Below are 17,366 nucleotides of genomic sequence, written 5' to 3' on the forward strand. Positions count from 1 at the left end.
GCAATTGACCTTGATGAGCATTTGATGTTTTTCCTACCGGTTTTTGGCTACTATGGAATGTTATGAATATTCCTGCATATGTCTCTTGGTGATCATATATATGCATTTCTGTTCCTTATCTCCTTAGGCACAGACCTGCTAGGGATATGTGTATGTCCAGCTCCAGTAGATTTTGCTGAGCAATTTTCCAAAGTGATTTTACCAGCTTACATTTGGTGTTAGTAATGGTGGGTAGTTTCTTACGCAGTAAAGAAAATACAGAACTGAAAAAGAGAAAAGAGAAAAGAAAACCCGGATATATTTGAAATATTAAAAAAAAGAAAAAACACTTTAGGGATGCCTGGGTGACTTAACCAGTTAAGTGTCTGCCTTCTGCTCAGGTCATGATCCCAGATCTTGGGATCAAGTCCCATGTTGGACTCCTTGCTCAGCAGAGAGCCTGCTTCTCCCTCTGCCATGCCGCTCCCCCTGCTTGTGCTCTCTCTCTCTGACAAATAAATAAAATAAATAAAAAATAAAATCTTAAAAACAAATAAGTAAATAAAAATTAAAAAACAAAAAACCTTAAGAGGGCAAAAGATACCATAAACAAACATCAGATTAGAAAAATACTGGCAAGGGACGCCTGGGTGGCTCAGTTGGTTGGACGACTGCCTTCGGCTCAGGTCATGATCCTGGAGTCCGGGGATTGAGTCCCGCATCGGGCTCCCAGCTCCATGGGGAGTCTGCTTCTCTCTCTGACCTTCTCCTCGTTCATGCTCTCTCTCACTGTCTCTCTCTCAAGTAAATAAATAAAATCTTTAAAAAAAAAAAAGAAAGAAAAATACTGGCAAGACAAGACAAACAGGAATTAACATCTATACTACAAATTGCACCTATAAACTGGCAAGAAAAAGAAAAACAACCAAAAAATATGCAAAGGCTATGAATAAGAACTTACATAAGATCCACTCCAAACATGTGAAAATGTGCTCAAAATCATGAGCAGAGAAATGTAAAAACAAGATTTTAAAAAAGTAACAAGTATATCACTTTATGCCCATAAATTTGCAAAAATTAAAATGAAGGCTAAGTAATGGCAGAAGGCTGATAATTGCTGAAGCTGAGTCGTGAGTATCTGGAGGCTCATGATACTATTCTATTTGCTTTCAAGATTGAAAATGTCCATAATCAAAAGAAGTAAAAAAGTCTAAACAAAGAAAAAATAAGGCTAAGGCTCTTGCTGCAAGGGATCTGGGGACAAGCATACTCTTATATGGGGCTACTGGGGATGGAAATGGTTATAGACTCTTGTGAATGCAATCTGGAAATAATTTATTTAGAATAAAAACCACATAACCCCCTTGACCTGGAAAACTTTCCCATAAAAATAGAAGATTTTATATTAAAAAAAACACGCATTGAAAATATTTTTTAAAGGTTTCTAATGGTGGAGGTCTAAGAGCCCTTACCACAGCATTGTTCTTTGGGCAAACAAGGAGAAGCAAAGCAAGTACCCTTCAACTGAACAACAGCTGACTTAGTTAACACAGCATCAGCACCTCAGAGTATTACATGGTCACTAAAAATAGTAGATCTGGGGCACCTGGGTGGCTCAGTGGGTTAAAGCCTCTGCCTTCAGCTCGGGTCATGATCCTGGGGTCCTGGGATCGAGCCCCGAATCGGGCTCTCTGCTCGGCGGGGAGCCTGCTTCCCCTTCTCTCTCTGCGGGCCGGCCTCTCTGCCTACTTGTGATCTCTGTCTGTCAAATCAATCAATCAATCAATCTTTAAAAAAACAATAGATCTGTTCATTCAGGAAGATCTTTATGTTTTATTAAGAATAACAAGGTGCAGGACGCCTGGGTGGCTCAGTTGGTTAAGCGGCTGCCTTCGGCTCAGGTCATGATCCCAGCGTCCGGGGATCGAGTTCCATATGGGGCTCCTTGCTCGGCAGGGAGCCTGCTTCTCCCTCTGCCCCTGCCTCAGCCTGCCTCTCTACCTACTTGTGATCTCTCTCTCTCTCTCTGACAAACAAATAAATAAAATCTTTAAAAAAAAATAGCAAGATGCAAAAAAGAAAGAAAGAAAGAAATAGCAAGATGCAGAAAAGAGCATGATAGGCACCTGTTTTTGTAAAACCATGCATATGTATCTGTGTGCAAATTATTGTTTTATTTTATTTATTTATTTGAGAGAGAGAGCAAGAATGGGAGAGTGAGCACGAGCAGAGGGGGGCCAGGGAGAGAAGGACAAGCAGACTCCCCTTTGAGCAGGGAGCCCCGTGCAGGGCTTGATCACGGGACCCAAGATCACAGCCTGAGCTGAAGGCAGATGCTTAACTGAGTGAGCCATCCAGGTGACCCTATGTGTAAATTATTTTTTACAAACATGGATAAAAATATAGAATGCAATGTATTGGTTTGTAGACAAAGATTCTATGATATGCTGACAGGAATATATTATATTCAGAAAGAGGTAAAAGTGGCAAAAAAATGAAAAGCTATTCCAAAAAAATCATCTATTCTCTTTATGAAAAAGTCAGCGTACATATGTGGGGGGTATGTGCATTGATATGCTTCTAGGTCCTTGCCCAAACGAAGCACCTGTTTATATACTACGCAGAGCAGCGCTAATCTCCTTGTTTCATACTCTGGCAGTTCTGTCCAGAGGAGTTCAGCTCACAGGACGCCTTCACAAACGAAATAGAAGTCCTCTCTTCATCCTCTGGGTATAACAATAACCACCATTAAAAATATATATGACTGGGGCGCCTGGGTGGCTCAGTGGGTTACAGCCTCTACCTTCGGCTCAGGTCATGATCTCAGGGTCCTGGGATGGAGCCCTGAAACAGGCTCTCTGCTCAGCGGGGAGCCTGCTTCACCCCCCCTCCTGCCTCTCTGCCTACTTGTGATCTCTCTCTCTGTCAATTAAATAAATAAAATCTTTAAAAACATATATGACTTTTGCTTCCCATTTATGATCTTACTTAATCCCTTAACCAGCTTGCAAGGAGAGTTTTATTGTTCCCATTTTACAGATGAACAAACTAAGTCTCAGAGAAGTAAGCAAATCACCCAAGTGTACAAAGCTAGAAGTGAAGAGGCGGTGATTTCAAAGCTAGTTCTGCTCGACACCCAAGTCCCAGAACTTAACCTCTGTGTTACGCTTTCCTTCCTCTATTCTTCCCTCGGTGTGTTTTTCAGAGGGTTCACCTTGTCTAGATAAACGAGGCCCTGGGGCAGCCGGGCCTGTTCTGAGCCAGGCAGAAGCAGTAGTCCTCATTGCTCATTGCCCAGCTAGCTCACCCGGCAGACCACACTGGGGTTTGAGGTCAAATGCCCAGCTGAGATTCCTCTGCCCAAACTTGGTCCCCAGATCTCCGCCTGGGAAACCTGTGGTTCTAGATCTCCCCCGGGGACTCACCCATGCTCAGACTGAGTGCTCAGTTATTTCTCCATCTCCTCCCAGCTTGGGTCGTGAGTAACACAGGGCCTCTTTGCCCCGGAGGGAATTGAGTAAGCTCCCAGGAGTGGGTTTGGGAGGAGCCTCTGTCTGCCTCTCCAGGGGCTTCTAGCGGTGGGACTTCAAACTGCAGGTTTATGATTCCTCTTGCGTCACCTGCACAAGCCGGTACACCGGTGGTCGGTGCAGTGGAAGTCAGCGGATTGGTTACCCACCAACGGGGCCGTGGAGAGGAGGCTAGTGACGGCGAGGAGGCTCTCGGGTTGCTTGAGGGAATCTGAGATGTGTGCTGATTGTGTGGCACGTCTTTGTGTATGTTTTATCGGTGTGCCAGAATAGGTTCGTGAGAGCCCACTGTTCTATTTTCCAGAATTCTGTGACTGTCCGTGAAGCACAACCATCGTAAAAAATTAACTTTATAAACCTACAATTAAATACATTATATTTAAAATAAATGTAATAAATACTCAAAAACGCATCACTTCGTAATCCATTTACTGTCCTCTCTGCTCTTGAGATGATTAGCATACATGCTATCTGCGTGGTGGAAATAGTATGGAATGATCGCTACTGCGCCTCGAATTCCAGCTGCACGCTGGGGGACATCTCATTAGCAGCTTGAAACCAGAGGCAGCAGGAGAATTTACATCACAGAAATCATCAGATACTGCAAAGCTGGGCTTGATTTGTTGTTTTGTTGACTGCCTGGGCTGAAGAAAGTGCAGAAAATGTTAATGATGTAGATGAAATTTAAAAGTGCTTTATGGGGAAAAACAAAAGTGCTTTATGGGGAGCCTCGGTGGCTCAGTGGGATAAGTATCTGACTCTTGATCTCAACTCAAGTCTTGTCTTAGGGTCATGAGTTCAAGCCTGGCGTTGGGCTCCATGCTGGACAAGGAGCCAACCTTAAAAAAAAAAAAAAAAAAAAAAAAAAGCTTTTTGTCTGGGAATGCTATAAAAGAAATGAGCGAAATATTCTTCTGGTCTTGGAAACCTCTTATCTGGTTTAGCAAAGACATTGTTCACATCATTGAACTACTGGGAAGTTCAAAAATACATCTTTGCTGTGTTACTTTTCACTTCCTTGTTAATACAAATAAAAATATCAACCCATGTGCACTTCAGAACTACATTTGGAAAGCTGGTTGTTGGAAATTTACCAGGTCGTACATCTGATTATATTTCTGTAAAAGGTTAAAAACAAGCAGAGAAGCAGACCTGTGGAGCTTTGCTCTTCCAGTCAAACTGTAAGAGGTCTCATACATAGAGTTTCGTTTTGTTTTCTTCCTGAAATATAATTTCATCATAAAAGAAAACTTAATTTGCCCCCAAATCCAAACCTAGGTGGAAGCAGTGGGCTCGCCCATCTTGGAGGTGCTTGGAAACAACAGGGAAAGGCCTCCGCCTGGTCCTGCCCTGAGCATGGACTTCTCTCAGAGCTCAGTGGGGAGTCGTTCTCAGACTATGGCCAGGACAGTTCTTAGGGTTAACTTTTTGTGTCCGCTGGCTGACGAAGGTGTTGGTTTTAAGTCTCTGAGCTACTGTGAGAAAGGATGAAGGGGAATGCTAGCCAGGAGAGGAGTCCAAGAGCCCTCTGCAACCAGGTCCCCCCACTGAAAAGGTTTTGAAGTTCCAGCTTTGGCTTCATCATTTCGGTTTTGTTTTGTTTTATTTTGTTTCTCATTCAAGCTTTGAATTGCTCCTCTGCTCTCCCTTGAGGCTGTGTGGTGGTGAAAAGATGTGGAGGTGCTTCCTGCTGTGCGTGTGTGAATGCAGGCTCATGCATGTATGTGTATGGGCGTGTGTGCACATGCGAGTGTGTGTGGTATATGTATACGTGAGTGCATGTGTGCTCGTGTGCAGTATGTGTGAACGCATTCATATGTGTGTGCGTGTGTGTGCGTGTGCGTGCATGTCGTTTAGAAGAGTTTGTTTCTAGGTACATCTCTCAAGTCATTCTTCCTCATCGTTAGAACCCTGAGCGTGAGTGTAAAGGTGGCTACAAACCTACTTACAGCAGGGGGCAGTAGAGTGCAGCGGTCAGTGGGGCTTGCGGGGCTTCAATCGGTCGTTCCCAAGTGCTCCTGATTACACGCCTCACTCAGCCAGAAGGTTTTCGAACATGCACCCTCAAATATACGTAAAACTAAAAAAAAAAAGTATATGTAAAATTAATGCTGAATTACATGCACAATCCCCGTTCTAAATTATAGATATATATGTTACAAAATATAACAAAAGCGAAATAAAAAATACAGGAAATGGTGACATTAACTTTACAAAACACTTAAAAAAAAAAAAGATTTTATTTATTTGTCAGAGAGAGCAACAGAAAGAGGGAGAAGCAGGCTCTCCGCTAAGCAAGGAGCCTGATGCAGGATCCTGAGCAAAAGGCAGTCACTTAACGGACTGAGCTACCCAGGTGTCCCACAAAATGCTTTGTTTAAAAAAAAAAAAAAGCTATGTTGAGGTAAGGTGAGCTGCACATATTAAAAGTGCATGATTTAATACGTTTTGACATATGTAAACGCCCATAAAACCATCAGGCAATCAAGAGAGTAAACATTTCCATCATACACAAAAGCTTTCTGGTGCCCCTTTGTAATTGCTTCTCCCCACACTTCCTGTCTACCCCCCTCCCCAAGCAACCACCCATCTGCTTTCTGTCACCATAGATGAGTTTGTAGTTTGTGGAGTTCCATATAAATGGCATCAGACAGGATCTACTTTTGGGGTGGCGAGGAGAGTCTGGCTTCTTTCACTCAGCGTCATTGTTTTGATAGGATACTAATACATAGATAGTCATGGATGAAAAGCATTAGGGATGAAATACACGTTTGTTTATTTATTTATTCCTTTATTTATAGAAAGAGGAAAAGGAAGAGAAGAGGCAGAGAGAGGGGGAGGCAAAGGTAGGTGGAAAACACCTTGGGGATGCGTGTCTCACCTGGAATTCTTCCTTTAGAATAGCCCTTGGAGTCCCTGCAAAAGTGTGGACCTAAGGAGTCACATTGGCCTCAAAGTGACCAAGACTGCTTGACCTCAGAGTGGACCGGCTAAGCCCAGCTAAGCCAACGCGGTCTATTCTTCTTGAAAGTCTGAATTAATGGAAGGACAGTGTGGGGAGCATTAGAACGGTGAGATACTGTGGAATTGGAGCCAGAGCTGATGTTGCGGAAACCAAAGTCAAGGGCAATTCTAAATTACGGAGCCGAGGGGCACTGGGCACTTTTTAGAGGATACTGACCTGCAGAGGGAGTAAGGAATACCCTGAAAGAAGAAAACAGGGATGGAAACGGATCTGACCCGAAGGGAGCTGCGTCGCTGGAGAGCTGCCTACTCTATGTTTGCATGAGATTCCTCTGATCCCGACCCTAATACTTTAATTCTTTAATTATTTAATGTCGCTCAACAAATCCCGAGCATTTGGGTTACAAATATATAGGATGCTTATACGTTGATGACAGAAGTGTAAAATCATACACAACACTGTGGGCAACACAGTCTATGGAACCCAGTTTGGCTTTATCTCCTCGGGTTAAATATTCACATATTCTGTGATAGAGCGATTTCAGTTCTTCCTCACCAAGAAATGTGCCTTCTACCCAAGAAAAACTCCTGAACACGGACAAGGATATTCGTATCAGCATCATTCACGAGGACTGAAATCTCGGTGCCCATCAGTGGGAGAGTGGATTGTGCAGCCGTCACACTGTGAATACTGGTCGAGCCAAAACCATGAATTATAAGGACCTTCCAAGATCTGGCTGACCATCAGTGGCATAATATGAGGTGAAAATCCCACAGCTGGGACCCCCCTCATGCAGCCCATTCCTCATGTGAATGGATAGAAAGAACAGAGTGTGCGTGGGGAACAGTTTGGCTTTACTTCTGAGATTCCCTCCTGGGATGGATAAGGTTGTCCTCAAGGTCTACCAGAACGATGGCTTGGGATGGGTGGGTGAAAGCCACGTGTTCCCATTGCTGTCCATTGGCTTCAAGATACTCAATATGCCTTGCTCAGCGAGGGGGTCGGCTTCTACCCTTCCCTTACTCCTCTGCCACGCTTCCTCTTAAATAAATAAATAAATCTTTTTAAAAAAATCTGTTTTATTTTATTTTTAAAAAGATTTTATTGGGGCGCCTGGGTGGCTCAGTGGTTTAAGCCTCTGCCTTCAGCTCAGGTCATGATCTCAGGGTCCTGGGATCGAGCCCCACATCGGGCTCTCTGCTCAGTGGGGAGCCTGCTTCCTCCTCTCTCTCTGCCTGCTTCTCTGCCTACTTGTGATCTCTCTCTATCAAATAAATAAATAAAAATCTTTAAATAAAAAAAAAAGATTTTATTTATTTAACACAGAGAAAGAGCACAAGCAGGGCGGGCGGCAGGGGCCCTGCTGAGCAGACCCCCCACCGTGCTCCCCACTGGGCTCAGTACCAAGGTCCTGGGATCATGACCTGAGCCAAAGACAGATGCCCAACCAACTGAGCCACCCAGGTGCCCCCCCAAAACTTCTGTTTTAATTTGTACTTTAAGTTTTGTGATGTTGAGGTATCTTTGTAGACTTCTTTACCCTTTTTATTTCACATCTTATCAGTTTTTTTTCCTAATAAATAAAAGGTGGGGTATTGTTGTTGTTATTGTTTTCCTTTTTTTTTTTTAAGATTTTATTTATTTATTTGACAGAGAGATCACAAGTAGGCAGAGAGGCAGGCAGAGAGAGAGAGAGAGGGAAGCAGGCTCCCTGCTGAGCAGAGAGCCCGATGCGGGACTCGATCCCAGGAACCTGGGATCATGACCTGAGCCGAAGGCAGAGGCTTAACCCACTGAGCCACCCAGGTGCACCCCCCCCTTTTTTGGTCTTTTTTTTTTTTTTTAAGATATCTTTGTATTCTAAAGGAAATTATCTTTTGCCTTTCTCCCTGGTGGTTAGTCCTGAGAGTGTGGACTGTGTTCTTTGGGCTCAGAATACACAATTATTATTTAAAAAAATTTTTTTTAATCTAAAAAGATTTCCTTTAAAAATTTTTTTAGATTAAAAAAAAATTTTTAAAGGACATTATCTTTTATCTTTGATACAGACTGTTAATGTTTTTCCCGTTTAGTCTTTCTGACCATGTAGAAGTTTTAATTTCACATTGTGAATTTGCTAGTCTTCTCTGTATGGTTTCTGGGCTTTGTTTCATGTTTAAAAACATGTTCTCCAGTTCAAGATTATGAAAAATTCCGAGACTTCTTTGAGTTTTGCACAGTTACATTTTGCATTTAAACCTTCATTCTATCTGGAGTCAATTTTGATGTAAGGAGGTAAGGGTACAGCTTTAATTCCCCCTCAAAAGATAGATGTCCCAAATGACATTTATTAAGTAATCCACATTTCCCCCGCTGATCTGAAATGCCACTTATATCACACGTGAAATTCACATATGTATTTGGGTCTATTTCTGACATTCCTGTCCGTTTTTGTTTTTCTTTTTTTATCTGTTGACCCCTGCACTATTACCACATAGGTTATTATACTTCAATAGTCTATTTAAAAATCTGCTCAAGCTAGTTTGCCTTCATTACTTTTACTTTCCAGAGCTTTCCTGGATATTCTTTAAAAAACAAAACAAGGGACGCCTGGGTGGCTCAGTTGGTTAAGCAGCTGCCTTTGGCTCAGGTCATGATCCCAGCGTCCTGGGCTCGAGTCCCACATCGGGCTCCTTGCTCCGCAGGGAGCCTGCTTCTCTCTCTGACTCTGCCTTCCACTCTGTCTGCCTGTGCTCGCTCTCACTCTTACAAATAAATAAATAAAATCTAAAATAAATAAATAAAATAAAAAACAAAAAACAAAACAAAACAGCTTTATTAAGATTTAACTCACACAGCACGCAATTTCCCTTTACAGCATGCAATGCAATGGGTTTAGCATGTTCATAGTGCAACCATCATCACAGTCGATTTGATTTTATTTTTTTGAAGATTTTATTTATTTATTTAACAGAAAGAGACACAACAAGAGAGGGAACACAAGCGGTGGGGGGGGGGGAGAGGGAAGCAGGCTTCCCGCTGAGCAGGGAGCCTGATGTGGGGCTCGATCCCACGACCCTGGGATCATGACCTGAGCGGAAGATGGACGGCCAATGACTGAGCCACCCAGGTGCCCTAAAGCAATTTTAAATGTGGTTTAAGAGGACATACACATGTAGTTAAAATATTAAATGGGAGTCGTAACATCACAGTCAATTTTAAAACATTTTCATCACCTCAGAACTAAACCTCCTGGGGCGTCTGGGTGGCTCAGTGGGTTAAAGCCTCTGCCTTTGGCTCAGGTCATGATCTCAGGGTCCTGAGATGGAGCCCCACATCGGGCTCTCTGCTCAGCAGGGGGCCTGCTTCCCCTTCTCTGCCTGCCTCTCTGCCTGTGTCTCTGCCTACTTGTGATCTCTGTCTGTCAAATATATAAATAAAATCTTTAAAAAAAAATTGGGTTCATTTTTTGTTATTGAGTTGTAAGAGATTTATATTTTCCTGACTACTCTTTTTAAAAAATTTTTTTTCTTTTTTCTTTTTTTACTTATTTATCTGACAGACAGAGATCACAAGTAGGCAGAGAGAGAGAGAGAGAGAGGGAGGGGGAAGCAGACTCACCGCCAAGAGAGCCTGATGTGGGGCTCGATCCCAGGACCCTGGGATCATGACCTGAGCTGAAGGCAGAGGCTTTAACCCACTGAGCCACCCACATGCCCCAAGTTTTTATTGTTGTTTTTTTGTTTTTTGTTTTTTGTTTTTTTAGTAATCTCTATACCCACAGTGGGACTTGAATTCACAACCCCAAGATCAAGAGTTGCATGCTCTGCCGACTGAGCCAGTCAGGCGCCCCCCAGTAACTTTTACATCTGCGTTTTTCCATTTGAACTTCAGTATTGCCTCATCAAAATTGGCTAGCAACTTTTATGTGGCTTTCTAGCAACAAACAAACAAACAAACAAACAAAAAACCCAAATGTTCAGCCTGAAACCAGGCCAGATAGATTCTCCTCAAAGTAGATGAAATTCTCCCCAAAGCATCTCTCCTTTAAATGACCCAAAAAGATGCAGCTGTGTATATTTTGAAGTTGATTTAAACCCTACTTGCAGGCTCCTGGGTGGCTCAGTTAGGGAAGCATCTGCCTTTGGCTCAGGGCATAACCCCAGGGTCCTGGGATGCATCCAGGCTCCCTGTTCAGGGGGGAGCCTACTTCTCCCTCTCCTACACACACCCACCCCAAGCTTGTGCTTGCTCTATCAAATAAATAAATAAAATATTAAAAAAAAATCTTACTTGTGTGCTTATAGCAAGAATGGGTTTTAGCACAGTTTTCCTCTAGGCTTGTTGATGGTGGATGGATGAGATTTGTTAATTAATCTCTGGCCTACTTTACTTTGGTGCTGACTCAGAGATTAAGGCTGGAGTGGCTCTTTCCAAGATCAACATCCCCAGCTGGCTTGAGGTGATTACTGCTTGATCCCAGGGACTCTGAGCCTCCCTTGGTTCAGAATCTAACCCAAATTACACTCACAGCCTGACTCAGAGCCTTGGACAGGAGTGGTTGCTGGGCTGCATTAGGGAGCCGTGTAGTTTCCCCGCACACTTCAGTCCTCGGGGGACATCTGAAAGGGAATCAAGCCTGTGGTTCAGTCCCTGGGGTATCTGAAAGAGAAGTAAACACTTCTTAGATCAATATTTTCAAGGCTGATCTGACCCGAGTCTCTGCATGGAGTCTTCGACGGGAGACCCATTGTTTTTCTAGCTTTTTTCTCTCCAAGGTGGCTATGAACTTGAACTCCTGTAATAAAGGGCTTATATATTTTTCCCCCTAGGAAATTTGTGTGAGTGTGTGATTAGATTGGGAGAAGATGGGATAATGATAGATTTAAAACTGGACACCTGTGGTGCCTGCCCCTTTACAACTGAGTTTCACCACACTTTCCTCATTATGGCCCTCCCTTAGTAGGGTTTCCAGACTATTTTTCCTAATCATGGGATTTTAATATTAGGAAGTTTCAATACCACAGATACACTATATGCTGTTTAGGCACTACATGTGTATCTGTGTTTTGTACACAAGAATAATAGGATTTTTTGCCCCCTGGGGGAGATATGTCTCCCACTGAGGATACGTGCTTCTTAATAGTTCATAAGCACGCCCTTGGAGGCCTCTACCATGTATAAGGCGGAGGTAGGCAGTCTAGCAAGTGCTTTGATCCTGTACATTGTGTTTCACAAAGTGCTTGGTGCACGGTGAGTGCAAAACGAGAGCTCTTGTTGTTGCCATTAGTATTAAGTTTGGGCACAGTGATGTTTGTAAGCACTTTTCAGACTGTGGGCTCCCGTGGTGCTTGAGGGCTGGCCAGAGGTCCAAGGCATTTCAACCTAGAGCTTCTACCAGCCGCCCCACCGGGGGTACCTAAGGAAGGAACTGAGCTGGGTGGGGACTGGGGCCAGTGGACAGGCAGCAGCGCCCTATTTACCGGTGACAACTGTTCCCCAGGGTCAACCAGGTGTGCCAGGTGTGAAAGGGGGTCTGGTGGCGTCTGGACTCTTGATTTCTCAGAAGCTGGGAACTGGATTTCTCCTTAAATCTCCTGATTTGTACACTGACCCAATGAAACATCAACGGTACGCTATGTGGACAGAACAAAGGAGATGAAGCCCAGGCATAGCGACTTGTCCAGGGTAAATCGCGTAGCTGGGATTCCAATCCACTTCTTTCCAAATCCAGGGACCCTGTTCAGTGGGTCCCTCCACGGGACCCAGTCTCCCCTTTACCGCTCAAGATTCTCCCCCACTCCACCCTTCTTGAGGGGTCCTTCGATGCCTCTTCTCTGTCTTCTTGCCTGGGGAAGGGGCCCCAGGCTGGACCCTTCCGGGGATTGGGACAAAGGGGTCCAGCGCCCCCCTCCCCACCACCCGTCCCCTTCCCAGAAGGACGTGGATTCCTTCTCTGGATGACAAGTCGGGATCCCAGCCTTACCGGGATCCGGAGCAGGGGGCGCGGGGGGCGTGGGTCGGTTGTCCTGCAGCTTGAAAACGCCCGGCGGGCGGGCGTGGGGCGGGCGGGGCCCTGGCGACCTCAGCGGCTCGGGATGAAACGCCCCGTTGTTCGCGCCGCCCCTCTGACCCCGCCACCCTGGGCATTGTTCTCTGTTCGCCCGGGTCGCGGGTGGGAGGCGAGGCACGCAGGGGTTCCCGAGTCTGGCTCGGCTCCAGGCCTGCGGCCTTCGGCCCTGGGGCCACTGGGGCGGCCGCGCCCGGGAGCGGGAGGCGAGCGTGCGGGGCCGGGAGGCTCAGCCCGCGCAGCCATGGGCTCCCGAGGTTCCCACGCCGCGCGCATTCCCGACGGGGACAGCATCCGGCGGGAGACCGGCTGTGAGCGGCGAGCGGGGCTCGGACCCGGGACGCGGGGGGTCCGGAGCCGGGGCGGCTCCGGGGGGTGTGCGGGATGGCGGGCGCGGGACCCCGGGCTGCTGGCGGCCAGGTGGAGCCGGGCAGCCAGGTGTCCTCGAGCTCTGCAGTGCGGGGAGGGAGGGGGTGAGGACCGAGGGGGCCGGCCCTGGTGGCTCGGTTCCCCCGCGGGAGCGCGTCGCCACGCCCCCTGCAGCCCCGCCGGGGTCCCCGGGGCGAACCCTTCAGCGGGCTCGTGTCCCCCGCCCGCGGCCGGGGGTCGCCCAGGGAGGGTCCCGCCGCGCGTCCCCAGCGCCGGCGGCCCTGTCACCCTTCGGCCTTTCGCCCCGCAGTCTCGCAGGCCAGTCTGCTCCGCCTCTACCACCGGTTTCGGGCACTGGACAGGAACGAGAAAGGCTACCTGAGGTGAGGGGGCGCCGGCTTCAGGACCTGCCACCTCTGTCTCTCTGGGCCCACTCCCCTCTTAACTAACCCTCCTGTCTTTGCCCTGCCTACGCCGCTTGAACTTGGCCCTGACAGTCGCGTGGATCTGCAACAGATTGGGGCGCTGGCCGTGAACCCCCTGGGAGAACGCATTATAGACAGCTTCTTCCCTGACGGGTGAGGTCTTGCTGGGGGCGGCAGGGCGGGGGGGGGGGTACTTTTGGGGGAAGGCTCGGGGAGAGTTAGGGACAGAAGCAGAGGGAGGCCCAAGGGGACCACTGCCTCTCCTCCATTACCCCCAGGAATCTGCGAGTGGATTTCCCAGGCTTTGTCAGAGTCCTGGCTCATTTTCGACCTGTCGATGATGACGACTCAGGCATGCGAGATCCCAAGCAACCCGAACCCCTCAACAGCAGAATGAACAAACTTCGTTGTGAGTTTGTGGGGAATCCCCCCAAGTGAGACCCTAGATATACCGCACCAGGAAGAGGCCCTGGGCACCCCCGTCTCTTAGCAAGCCTCTAGATGAGCACCCCACCCCCAGCCACACCTCCAGGGCGACCTTCTGCTGGGAGAGTGCAGAGAAGACCCACCTTTCTGTCCCCCTCCGTTCTCTTCTAGTCGTATTTCAGCTCTATGACCTGGATCGAGATGGAAAGATCTCCAGGCATGAGATGTTACAGGTTAGAAGAACCAAAGGACAAGGGATGTGATGTGTGAAGGGTGGTTGGTTGAAGTGAAAGGTTGTGGGGGGATGGGGCGGATGCCTGGTGAGTGGGGGTGCAGATGTGGGGGGGTATTAAGTGGGAATCCGTCCCGGGGTGGGTTTAGTTGGAAAATGGGATGGGGAACAGTTGGGGGTGAGGTTGGAAATAGATCAGTGGTTCTTAATGGGGTGTGTGTGTGTGTGTGTGTGTGTGTGTGATTTTGCTTCCTAAATGCTGTTCCCAATATCTAGAGACATTTTTACTTGTCACAACTTGGGGAGTGGGCAGTAATACCAGCGTCTGGTGGGTAGAAGTCAAAAATGCTGCTGAATATCTTTCAATACAAAGGATAGACTCCTTTACCCCCATAAGGAGTTACCTGGCCCCAAATGTCAAGAGTGTCGAGATTCAGAAACTCTCAATAGATATGATGAAGTGGGGGAGGGGATGGAATGGGGAACGGGGGGGAGGATGAGGTGGGGGAGAGGTGGAGGATGGGGGGAAGTTGGGTTATAAGATTTGGGGCTGGGTAATGAGTTTGGGTGTACTGTTCAAGTGAGTGAACCCAAACTCATTTTGGGTTGAGTGAACCAACCCAAAATGAGTTTACCCACCAAACTCATTACAAGTGAGTTCAAATAGACAAGTGGGGGTTCACATGGAGAAGCCATAGGGGACATTATTGGGGGATATGGTGGGGAGTGAAAACAATGGATGAGGGACAGATTACAAAATAGGTAATACCATTGCGGATGATGTGGGCGAGGTTTGGGGTATGGGGCTAGGGCCTCCTCTTTTTTTTTTTTTAATTTTTTTTTAAGATTTTATTTATTTATTTGACGGAGAGAAAGGCAGTGAGAGAGGGAACACAAGCAGGGGGAATGGGAGAGGGAGAAGCAGGGAGCCTGATGCAGGGGACTCGATCCCAGGACCCTGGGATCCTGACCTGAGCCGAAGGCAGATGCTTAACAGCTGAGCTACCCAGCCTCCCCTAGGGCCTCCTCTTTATGGCTGTCCCCCTCCACGCCCCCCAGGTCCTCCGGCTGATGGTTGGAGTGCAGGTGACAGAAGAGCAGTTGGAGAGCATCACCGACCGCACGGTGCAGGAAGCGGATGAAGATGGGGATGGGGCTGTGTCCTTCCTGGAGTTCACCAAGGTCAGAATGCCCTTAGGCCTGGGGAGTTGACATCAGGAGTCCCTAGAACAGATGGACCTGGGACAGGAACTTGGAAGAAGGTGGGCAGAAAGACCAGGGTCGCCGAGGAAAGGTGGGGCTTTGGGGTTAGGGAGAAGAGGTTAGAAGCCTAGAGGACTGAGCTCCTGACTACCTCCCACCTCCCCCCACCAGTCCTTAGAGAAGATGGACATCGAGCAGAAAATGAGCATCCGGATCCTGAAGTGACCCCCTTTGTGCCTCTGGCTGGCTTACACGGGCCAGTTCACCCTGGGATTTGTCTTCAGCCCCCGACAGAGGCAGGGCCTCCATAAACTGTACTCTTGTGTCTATACTAAACTCCATTTAAGGCCAAGGAGAGAAAGCCGGAGGGGAGTGTACTAAATAAAGCCTAACTCATTTGATCTCAAATTAGTGAATCAGCCAGCAATCTTCTGCAAGCAATTGAAAACCCAACTTGCAGCAACTTCAGTTAAAAAGGGATTGGTAGGGGCTCATGGAATTAAAAAAGTTTGAAAAGTATCTTCAGAATGCTGGAAAAGTCTGGAAGGGTCTTCTGGCACAGTTAGTTCCAAAGGGCTCACACAATGCTATCAGGACTCAGTGATTCATTTCTCAATCAGCTTTCTTTTGTGTTGGCTTTATTCTCAGGAGGGCTCTATCCTCTTGGTGGAGCATGGCCACCAGCCCTCCTCCTCAAAGTGTCAAAAAGGGAGATTAGCAAGTGTTTGTACCAAACAGAGCTTCTCTTTGGTGACCTGAAGGATCGAGGAAGACTTGGGAAGGAAATAACTTTGCACCACGTGACTCAAGGATGTTATCTAAAGCCGAGAGGTTACTACCAGACACCAACCCATGTACATGAGCTGTGTGTTCCCTACACTGTGGGAACCTCAAGCTGAAGGGCACTGTGAACAAGAAGTCCTGGGTAGAGCTTTGCCTCCTGCTAGGACAGTTTGGAGGCAGCCAAAAGCGAGCTAGACATCCTGGTCCTCAGGCTGGCTGCTGGTGAGATTGGGACCGGCAAGAGGTTGGCCATGGAAATGGAGTCAACTCACAAGGTCGAGTCCAGGAAAAAGGAGCAGGGCGTTAGGACCGATGATTCATTGTAGAGCTGGAGGTATGAGTGGTCAGGGAGGGGCTGCAGGCAGCTAGAGGCTTGTGCTTGGGATCCTCCCTTGAGAGGAGCCTCCCAGAAGGGTGTGTGGCAGGCACTGGAGCTTTCCCGGCTGGTGCCACAAGGATGCTCTGAAGGGGTTTAACTGACCTGGACCCAAATACCATCTATATATCCTGAAGAAAAGATGGGAGTCCCTGAGGGAGCGCCTTTCCTCACCAAGGGGACTGACTGGGAGACAGTGTGTAGGGAGCCCTGGGAAGGGAAGCAAGTAGAAGGACCAGGTAGTGATGTGGGATAGACTTAATCATGACTACCATTGCCTCTTCTTAACTGATCCGGAAAACAGTGAAGAATCTTGAACTTGACTCTCAAATACAAGGAAACTCTGAGTCGTCCTCAGCCCCACCCAGCCAATACCAATAAAGAGAGGCAATATAGGGGCTTGGTTTCTGGTTAGAGACCTGCCCTGCAAATCAGTGTGGGTCAGTAGAAATGACTTGCGTTTTGGAGTTTTATTAGGCCTGCAATTGAATCTGCACCCTTCTAATTGGTTACTCACTGTACGCCCTTGGGTAAGATACCACTGCCCTTCCGTTTCTCGGTCTCTGTTATCTGTGAAACATATGCAAGCAGCCGCTCCCCAGCAACCCCCCAACTCTGCTTTACTTCAGCTGAGGCCCTTTGGCCCCATCTGTCAACTAGGACTCTGGTCTATATAAGTCAGGATTCTTCCCATTGTTAACTGGTTTATGAAAGATCAGGAATTTACTGGTTCATAAAACTGAAAGAAAAGTTCAAAGGTAGACCAGACAAAGGAGAGTCTCAAAAGCTTAGTAATACCATCAGAAATTAGTCTTCCCATTCCTCAGCTCTGCTCTCCTCGGTGTTGGTTTAATTCCTAAGCAGCAATCTCAATGAAGAGGGAGCCTCTCTTCCCGGACAGTCTGGCTCAATGTCCCAGAAGGGAACCTCAGCTTACTCACTGTAGCCATGTGGATGGGCCACTCTGATGACCAGGTCAGACCTGGTCATGTGCTCGCCGCAGCGTCTGAAGAGCACAGTCTCACTTGG

General features: G+C 47.3%; 1 protein-coding gene and 1 long non-coding RNA gene across 2 annotated transcripts in view; both read left to right on the top strand.

Annotated features, from left to right (window-relative positions):
• Positions 1 to 12,083, top strand: part of LOC131819985 (uncharacterized) — a 22,145-nt gene extending 10,062 nt beyond the window's left edge. The window contains exon 3 of the long non-coding RNA XR_009349435.1: positions 11,957 to 12,083. This is a non-coding gene — a long non-coding RNA (uncharacterized LOC131819985). The remainder of the gene's footprint in view (positions 1 to 11,956) is intronic.
• A 515-nt stretch (positions 12,084 to 12,598) lies between these two features.
• CHP2 (calcineurin like EF-hand protein 2) lies at positions 12,599 to 15,586 on the top strand. The gene is made up of 7 exons (XM_059155218.1): positions 12,599 to 12,834; positions 13,203 to 13,275; positions 13,390 to 13,470; positions 13,596 to 13,726; positions 13,915 to 13,976; positions 15,035 to 15,157; positions 15,350 to 15,586. Exons 1-7 carry the CDS (start codon positions 12,768 to 12,770, stop codon positions 15,401 to 15,403), a joined length of 591 nt encoding a protein of 196 aa, XP_059011201.1. The 5' UTR covers positions 12,599 to 12,767; the 3' UTR covers positions 15,404 to 15,586.
• The last annotated feature ends 1,780 nt before the right edge of the window (positions 15,587 to 17,366 follow it).

This window comes from Mustela lutreola, chromosome 17, assembly GCF_030435805.1.
Source record: "Mustela lutreola isolate mMusLut2 chromosome 17, mMusLut2.pri, whole genome shotgun sequence".
Lineage (NCBI taxonomy): Eukaryota > Metazoa > Chordata > Mammalia > Carnivora > Mustelidae > Mustela > Mustela lutreola.

What these genes read in the sequence shown, in the direction of transcription:
- CHP2 (XM_059155218.1), top strand. Translation starts at nt 12,768, where the DNA reads ATGGGCTCCCGAGGTTCCCACGCCGCGCGCATTCCCGACGGGGACAGC. An exon ending in AACGAGAAAGGCTACCTGAG is followed by an intron (nt 13,276 to 13,389) that starts GTGAGGGGGCGC and finishes TGGCCCTGACAG; the next exon opens with TCGCGTGGATCTGCAACAGA. An exon ending in CCTTCCTGGAGTTCACCAAG is followed by an intron (nt 15,158 to 15,349) that starts GTCAGAATGCCC and finishes TCCCCCCACCAG; the next exon opens with TCCTTAGAGAAGATGGACAT.